This window comes from Danio rerio, chromosome 5 (genome assembly GCF_049306965.1).
Source record: "Danio rerio strain Tuebingen ecotype United States chromosome 5, GRCz12tu, whole genome shotgun sequence".
Taxonomy (NCBI): Eukaryota; Metazoa; Chordata; class Actinopteri; order Cypriniformes; family Danionidae; genus Danio; species Danio rerio.
In genome coordinates this window covers 23,063,187-23,072,874 of record NC_133180.1, presented here as the reverse complement: position 1 = coordinate 23,072,874, position 9,688 = coordinate 23,063,187, and the positions used below count along the sequence as shown (strand labels likewise).

Genomic DNA, 9,688 nt, shown 5'->3' with positions numbered 1-9,688 from the left:
TGGGGTGTGGCTGGAAGGGCATCCGCTGCATAAAAACCTGCTGGATAAGTTGGCGGTTCATTCGGCAGTGGCAACCCCGGATTAATAAATTGACTAAGCTGAGTTTCAACGTTTGTTTTACCTGTGTTTTTGTCTGTATCTCCCAGTTTGACTCAGTTGGCCTGGCTGCTCCTGCACTCACTCCTAATGGTGTGCCAATACTAGACCTCACCAGCGGCTCCAGCATGTATAGCTAGGATGCAATGATCGCCTGGCCTGCAGCTTCTCATTTTAATCCTGCAACTCCAGCGAGTATGCAATAATTGTGATTCCTAAACCTAATGTCTATTGCAATTCTGTTGCTCCTGTTCTGAGCATGGTCACCACCAATCAGCCAGTTCATAAGAAGGCTCCAGCCATCTACAGTCAGATCATAAGAAGGCTTCTGAACTGCAAGAATAGGTGCCACTGCCACTGCAGGAATGGTCATCACTACCAAAGCTGTCAGAGCCTTCTCCACTGCCAGAGATGCCAATACTGATTCCTGAGCTTCAAGAATGCCTGCCACCACCGAATTTACTGCTGCCAGAGTCGACTAAGCTACTATAGTCACCTGAGCTGTCTTACTCGCCATGTCTCCTGACCCAAGCCGCTCTCCTCCCCCATGCTCCAGGTCCTAGAGGGGGGCTATGTTGAGATTGCCAACAGGATTGCCCTCGTGGCAGAGCCCTTCCTTGTGGAGGGTACTCTATCGATTACCTGTGAATATATACAATATATAGGCTAACTTATTTATTTATTTTTATTTGTAGGTTTCATATAATGAACATGTAAAAATAATATAAAAAGCTTTCTTGAAGGGTTATGATTAGGGCTAATGCTCACAAATACAGCTGTTCAAACAATAATGTGTGTGCGAGAGGGAGAGAGGGAGAGAGAGAGAGAGAGAGAGAGAGAGAGAGAGAGAGAGAGAGAGAGAGAGAGAGAGAGAGAGAGAGAGAGAGAGAGAGATGTGGTAGTTCTTAGTGAAAAAACTGTGATTATTATAATAATGCCAGGGGTTGAGACGCATAACAGTGGCCACCGTCCAATCCGATCCACTTGACGCCGCGCTCGACACAGCCTGACTCAAACACGCCGAACTGTGTCCAAAAGTGGACCAGAGCTGCGCTTTCCACACTGCACCTGCTCCGGAGAATCCCGGCACGATGACATTCAGAAACACCTCTGTGGATTTATTTTCGCAGTTTTACATCTTGCAAAATTTCTCCACGTTCTTTAATTTCTCCCTGGACTCGATGTACGACAGAGGATCGAATTACGAGTCTGAATCCCACAGACCGACCATCAGAGCGCTGCTCATCGTCGCGTATTCCGTAATCATCATCATCTCGCTTTTCGGAAACGTGGTCGTTTGTCACGTTGTTATTAAGAATAAACGGATGCACTCAGTGACAAGTTTGTTCATTATGAATTTAGCCATTGCTGACATTCTCATAACTCTCCTCAACACGCCTTTTACTCTGGTAAGTTTTACACGAGTTCACTTCTTATTATTAAGAAAGCAACATATCGACGCTGTTACTGTTAAAATATTATTGTTATAGATTTACTCTGCTTGCTTTTTATAACATTCAAATAGACAATATAACCCGACAGTCTTTTATGTTGAACACACTTGCAATTGTTCTTTTAAAAGTAATTATTGTTATTGTTATTCAAAGCACTGGCAAATAATCCACATAATTTGTCATATTTGGCACAAAACCATCAAAATGACCCCCTTAACACCCTGTGACCGTTTTTGAAAACGACAATAAATGTTTTGTTCATTTGTAGTCATTTAAAAAATATCAATAATAACCCATTAACGTACATTTCTGGTTCAAGTATTTTAATAATTTACATTAATTAGTCATTAAATCATAATATAAATGAAAAGTTATTTATTGTTTTTAAAAGCTTATATGAGTTTAAGACTTAATTGTAAAGCATTTTTTTATCTGCTTGGACATACTTTTTTATACTTAACTAGCTATTAAATAAAGAAGTCTATTAATACATTTATCTTATTAAATTATCAGTAAATAAGAGGGGCTATCCTGCATACAATGGTGTGTGTGTGTGTGTTCTCTATCTTGAACTATTCAGTAAAGACAACAGAGAGCAAAAGCATGATTCATCCCTCTGTGAATGTGTGTGGGGGTGTGCATGTGCACACTCTTCAATTCAATTCATGCATCTGGATCCACAGCCATCTGAATACATATGTGTCCTCTTAGGTTCGATTTGTTTACAGCACATGGGTGTTTGGGAAGGTGATGTGCCATGTGAGCCGCTTTGCACAGTATTGTTCTGTCCATGTCTCTGTTCTCACACTGGTTGCCATCGCCATTGACAGACACCAGGTAAGTGTTTTGAAATTTTTGTAGAATTTTATCAATGAAACCTTTAGGCTGAGTATAAATCCACAGGGTCATTCTAAACACCTGCTAAAACAGAGTGTTTCACTCTTTCACATTTGCATTTCTCATTATTTACCCAGATAATTAATAGCAATTATGCATTCATGCACTGATGTTCCTGTTAACTCATAAACCATGATCTATCTCCTTATTTGCAGTGTCAGTGTGATTAATTGGATGAACACTGGACCAAATTGCATAACAGTTAGTTACATAGAAACTGCAAAACATACAAACAACTTACTCCTGATTAGACTATAATTCTAAAGGGAAATATTATTGAATCTCTTTTGCACTCTATTTAACTATTCACAATTTCCTCGAACATGCTGAAATGCCTGTCTGAACAATGCACGCCTAGCTTGGTAGATTACTTAGAAATGATCAATACTGATCACAAATTACAGCAAAAATTTAACAATGTAATCTGATCACATTTTTATTTCTTTTAAAATAAAGCTATAGCTCTCTGTAACTCTTACATGGTCACCTACTAACCATAGCAGAGCTGCGCCCTGTCAGTACCTGGATGGGAAGTGGTGTTAGTGAGACCAGCAGAGGGTGCTCATCCTGGGGTCTGTGTGGGTCCTAACGCCCAAGTATATTGATATTGACTCTATACTGCTCAGTGAGCGCCATCTTTCTGATGAGATGTTAAATCGAGGTCCTGACTCTCTGTGGTCATTAAAAATCCCAGGATGTCTTTCGAAAAAGAGTAGGGGTTTAACCCCGGTGTTCTGGCCATATTTGGCCACTGGCCCTGTCTATCATAGCCTCCTAAACATCCTATATTATAATTGGCTTCATCACTCTGTCTCCTCTCCACCAATTAGCTGGTGTGGTGTGCGGTCTGGCGCAACATGGCTGTCATCGCATCATCCAGGTGGATGCTACACACAGGTGGTGGATAAGGAGATTCCCCCCAAAAAGGTCACTAGTTCAAGCCACGGCTGGGTCAGTTGGCATTTCTTTGTGGAGTTTGCACTTTCTCCGTGTTCGCATGGGTTTCCTCTTGGTGCTCCGGTTTACCCCACAAGTCCAAAGACATGTGGTACAGGGCTTGCGGCTGGAAGGGCATTTGCTGCATAAAACATATGCTGGATAAGTTGGCGGTACATTCTGCTGTGGCGACCCCTGATTAATAAAGGGACTAAGCCGAAAAGAAAATGAATGAATGAATGAATGAGATATTTCATGAGAATAATTATTAAATGCAATCATATAATCAATAAAAAGTAACTGAGTACTTTCAAATGTAATATAATCTGATTTCAAGTAGGAGAAAGGGTGGCTCAGTGGTTAGCATTGTCACCTCACAGCAAGAAGGTCTGGGTCAGTTGGCATTTCCGTGTGGAGTTTGCCTGTTCTCCACATTTTCTCATGGGTTTCCTCTGGGTGCTCTGGTTTCCCCCACAGTCGAAAGATATGAGGTACAGGTAGATTGAATAAATTGGCCGTATAGTGTGTGATTGTGTATGGGTGTTTCCCAGTACTGGGTTGCAGTTGGAAGGGCATCTGCTAGATAAAACATATGCTGGACAAGTTGGCGGTTCATTCCGCTGTGGTGACCAATGATGAATAAAGGGAGTAAGCCGAAGGAAAATGAATGAATAAGTAATACAGTTTTGAAATCTGCTTGCATTTAAAACACAACAGTTAATACTCAGCACATGATTATGAGATTTGTGATTGGCTGATGGTTGCTAAGCCCTAAGCATTAACATTCTTCACACTTCATCGTTTCACGCTACACACGTTTGACACCACAATGCAGCGTTAACACTGCAACAGCTTTGGGTTCATAACTGATAAAAATCTGTGTTAGGTGTTCCTTTGCCAGCGATAAAAGCAGGGCAATGTTTGAAAAGCCCTAACAAAACCAATGCACATTTATGACAAGTGCTTTGTTGCTGTCTATAAGGTGGTGATGCATCCAATGAAGCAGCGGATGTCTCGGCTTCAGGGCATTGCCTGGATCGGCGTCATCTGGGTCATGGGCTCCTGCTTCTCTCTACCTCATGCCATTTACCAGAAACTGCTGCGCTTTGAATTTGGGTATGCACTGTCTTTTTTTTTTCTTACTGACAATTAAAATCAAGTAAAAAGGACATTGCTTTTTTCATTGAATATAATTTAAATAGGTGCAAATATTAATGTTAACACATTTTAACAGTGCAGGGCACAAGAATCACAGATAAATTCTAAAAAAGCAGAACAACAGAATGCCTTCTAGTAACTGGAAGTCTCTGCATGTATGCCTGAATGGAGAGAGATAAGGACCTCCATGAGAAAAGTGTTATGCCTAGTGAAGCTTTCTGTTATATTAAACCCATGATTGTTATCTCAGAAATGTTTCTCCAAAAAATAAAATGATTTTAAAGTTTAGCCAAAAATATATTCCATTTCTTTAATTCGTTCTAATTTCATTTCAAAACCATGTGACATTGGCTTTACTCTAAAGGGGTGGTGCAGTGTTTTTTTTAAGCTTGGTTATGTTTCTGAGTGAAAAACAATGTGTGCTCGTTGTTCATTTGCAAAAAAAGAAAAAAAAAAAAAAGAAATCTTACCTTAAAATCTTACCTTAATTTTATTTTGCTACTCAGCTGCATGAAATGACTATCATATGTCCTGGTTCCTCTGATGGCCTAAGCAGGCTCTGATTTGTCAGCAAACTTAATGTGTTGTGATTCGCGAATCTGCTCCACATCACCAAAAACGTCATAGCCATATTAGTCTGAGCCTGAATCAAACAGAAAATGAAGAACTGAAGAAGAACCCATGCAAACCTGACTCTTGCAAGATGTTTAACTTATCTTTTGCAAACTCAAGTTTATTACTTCAAATGTGTAATGCACAGAAAGTGGCTGCATATGGAGAGACTGCACACAATGGTGAAGATTGTGGGTGTTTACAGGAATTTGATGGATAAATATGAATTTGTATGAAGCTAAATTGTTACGGTGCCATTGTTAGTTGGTAATTGTGACACAGCATTTCCCGTTGTTTACATCCCTGTTTATGTCCTTGCTATGTACAACATACCATTAACACTAGATACTATGCACGTGATAGATCAATTTTAACAAATAAAATACTTACAGGTTGTGGCTCACAATCCACAGCTTCTTCTATTATGATTGGAGCTGTTGCTCCTTTAAGAAATTTTTGGCCGTATCCAGCACTGAACTGGGAGAGATTCTGGAAGGTGTCCTTTGTGTAATGCTACAGCTATATCTTTTTTTTTTTTTTAATTCTCTGGAACATAATTAAAATTAAATTGTAAGCACTTCACTCTTTGTGTCATGTCCTTTGGAAGCCCAAATACTGAAACAGAACAAGCTTTGGAAATAGCTGAATCGGACAGTATTTACTTTTCTCTGCTATTAATGTTACATTGCCTGTGACCACGCCCCCTTTTTGCACATTTCCTGGGTTTATTTTACCACCCCTTTAAAATTCAAACATCACAGTACTGTCTATCCATTGAAAGCCTAAGTATACAAAACTGAGATCCTAAAATGCTGTAAATTGAAAAGATGGAAAATTGCTCCACGTTTGTGTGTTGGCAGTTGCTTAGATAATGGATGACTTCATTAAATTTGTTGGTTCATTAAACCTCGCATGTTTGCCCATAGCAGTGGTTCCCAAAGTAGAGGTCGCAGGACAATGATGAGGGGTCAATTGGTGATTTCCAAAACTCAAATCAATTGTATTAAACTATTAGAATTACCATATTTTATTCATAAACCACAGAAGATAGTTACAGTAAAAAGACGACAGCAACAACATACAAATAAAAACCCATCAGCCTTTCAATTTGTTTTTCTATTGGATTGTGACCCCTGGGGTGTTAACTGTAGGTTTATCCACACAGCAATAGTGTCAGCTGCAGCAGATGGATTTTATGGGGCCAGGTTATTCTTTCTGACAACCTTTTCGGCACTCTAATACATTGAAAACAAGATATTTGAGGTTAATATTAAAATTATTTATTTATTTATTTATTTATTTTCTTTTAGGCTTAGTTTCTTTATTAACCAGGGGTCGCCACTGTAAAATGAACCGTTAACTTATTTAGCATGCGTTTTACAGAGTAAATGCCCTTCCAGCCACAACCCAGCATTAGGAAGCACAGCCAATTTAGCTTATTCAATTCAACTATACCACATGTCTTTGGACTGTGGGGGTAACCAGAGCACCTGGAGGAAACCAACTCAAACAAGGGGAGAATATGCCAACTCCACACAGAAAGACCAATTGACCCAGCTGGGGCTTGAACCAGCGTCTTTCCTGCTGTGAGCCGTCAGTGCTACCCACTGCGCCACCATGTCGCCCCATATATTCAAATCAAATTAACAAATGACTATAAAAAAATTAAATGGTTATTAGACTGTTGCAGTTTTGTGTTGTCAATACACTCATGTTTATATAGGCAGTTTATAAAGGTGTGTGCAATTTTTATTAATTTATTTATAACCACCTTCAAGAAAAATGGGGGTCGTGAGTCACTGACATTGTTATTATGGTAGTAGCAGGTTGAAATTTTTGGGAACCCCTGGCCTGTAGAGCCAACAGTAGGCTCTACACCCCTTTACCTAAATTCATTTTATACTTGTGTGTCCCCCTTATAATTGCATTCTGCAGCTAAACGATGAATCAAAGCAGCACAAAATGACTTTCAAAGACTTTCACCTTTACTGACTTGCCTTACTCTACCCGCACAGCTAAAGATTTAGCTATTTTCGAAAAACAGTCAGAGAAATACTTTTTTTATCAATACTTAACCTTCTAACATGAGCACGGCTGCTACATTTCTATTTTCTGTGTATTTTCCCTTATTTATACTGCAAATAAAAAAGAAGGAAAAACCTTGCTGAGTGCTCTGCATAAGACTGAGCGGGACTTGTCAAAGCACTTGCATAATGTATCTATTCAGACCTAGATAAAAACAGCTTGGATCATATGGATTCGTTTCATAACCTTTTGTATATTTCATGTTTACCTTCATAGACAATGTAAGGACAAAAAACCCTCAGGCTTAATTAAAAATACCTTAATTTGTGTTTTGAGAAATATCTTACAGTGTTTGTTTGAGATGACATGAAGCATCAGCGTTTTCATTTAGCATGAGCGATCCCCTTAGATGACTTCTGTTCTTATCTCTTCCAGCAATAACAGAGTGCGGATGGTTTGCTGGCCCAGTTTCCCTCATCCCTCCGATCTCTTCTGGAAGTATCTGGATCTAGCCTCATTTGTCCTCCTCTACGTATTGCCTTTAGCGATTATCTCCATATCATATCTTGTGGTGGCCAAGAAGGTTTGGTTCCAGAATGCTGTTGGTGACGTTACACTGGCTCAGTCAGCCGCTCAGCGCAGGAGAAAGAAAACCACTTTAAAGATGCTGATTGCGGTGGTGGCCGTGTTTGCCGTCTGCTGGTTTCCTCTGAACTGCTACATCGTGCTGCTGTCAAGTAAAGTGATCCAAGCTAACAATGCTGTGTATTTTACATTCCACTGGCTGGCTATGAGCTCTACTTGCTATAACCCTTTCATATACTGCTGGCTCAATCACAGCTTTCGAGCAGAACTCCGAGCTCTGCCTGTGATTGGACGGATAGCCAAAGGCAATGCCATCCAGCAATCCTAAAGAAGCACACAAGATTCTGATGTTCCCTTTTTCTCTTTCAGAATTATATTGTTTTGGGTTTTTAAAGTGAAAACTCACTTGTGAAATGCTGTAGCAGCTCATCTCTCATATCCCATAAGTGATTTCTCATATATATCTTTATATCCCTCCCACGGCTTTCATATAATCTCAGCAAAAATGACACATACATCTCCCAAAACAAATCACTGTGTTGCCATGGAGGAGATGACTTAAATAATACACAGGGCACAGATGAAACTTTTCTGTTTTTTAAGAAAAATAAGTCGTTTTCAAATGGCGAGAAAACCCATAAGATCTCAATAGACTTTAAACCCCAGGCATGATACACAACCGAGGACCACATACCACTAGACTTTAAAGTGGTTTTGTGCATAGCAACATCCATCTCATTGGAAATGCACAACAGATGAAAATAATGTGAGAATTAAAAACGCTCTGACTGGATAGAATCACATTCTTAACTCTTGTTCTGTTGAGAGTGTTTTTATCCACTCTGAGGTGATTTTGAGTCTTAATTTGCCATAACTTTCAGCTAGCAGAATGATTTCTGGTGACCAATCTTTATTTACACATATATGGAGAAAATATATGTTAAAAACAAAAAAACAAAAACAAGGATACACACTGGGCAAATTTACTATCCTTTGTTATGTTAGGGATGAAAACATCCACTGAAATAAACTGATGTAAAAATGCATGTATTTATATATATATATATATATATATATATATATATATATATATATATATATATATATATATTTATTTTTTATTTTTTTTTTTATGGAGAAATCTGTTAATCAGCCTCAGTCTTGATCAAAACTACTAAATTGCTTCGAAAATTACATGATTTTAACTCTTTAATATCCAAATTATAAATTATGTCACTGATTTGGTGAAAAAAGACACAAAATTATGTATTTTTAATAAAAAAAGTAATTGTGGACTGGATTTTTTTATATCTTTTATCACAGTCTTAGACATGTGAAACAACATTGCCTTTTTGATATAATGATTTTGATTGATTTTCATTTTTTACATTTTTAAATTTTTCTAATTTTTTAAAAAGTTCCATTATAACCAAATGTTTCTGATTACAAAACCATGACACCATATAATCAATGTTGGTAGTTTTGCCTGTTGGGAAGAGGTAAAATTAGTACTGTTTATTGTGGATCATCAGTTGCCATCCTTAACATATTAGATATGCCTATTAGATAGGCCTTTGCAAAAAAGTAAATAAATAAAAAACTTAGTTTCTGGATTTTGTATGGAGGATAACAGCAAATTAGTGAGATTTTTTGTAGATTTTTTTTGCCAAATTTGGCAAATTAATGAAATTTGTTAGTGACCTTTATGCACTTACCCTGATGTGTCTGAGAAAATCCAAATATGCATCTCAGCTCATAAAACTCATCCATTCATTAATTTTCTTTTTAGCTCAGTCCCTTTATTAATCAGGGGTTGACACCGCGGAATGAACCGCCAACTTATCCGGCTTATGTTTTATGCAGCAGATCCCCTTCCAGCTGCAACACAACACTGGGAAACACCCATACACTCTTGCATTCTATGA

General features: G+C 38.3%; 1 protein-coding gene across 1 annotated transcript; it reads left to right on the top strand.

Moving 5' to 3' along the window:
- Nucleotides 1–1,017: 1,017 nt before the first annotated feature.
- On the top strand, nt 1,018–8,798 carry gpr83 (G protein-coupled receptor 83). The gene is made up of 4 exons (XM_021476442.3): nt 1,018–1,505; nt 2,262–2,387; nt 4,366–4,499; nt 7,614–8,798. The coding sequence occupies exons 1-4, from the start codon at nt 1,188–1,190 to the stop codon at nt 8,089–8,091; spliced, it is 1,056 nt and encodes a 351-aa protein (XP_021332117.1). The 5' UTR covers nt 1,018–1,187; the 3' UTR covers nt 8,092–8,798.
- The last annotated feature ends 890 nt before the right edge of the window (nt 8,799–9,688 follow it).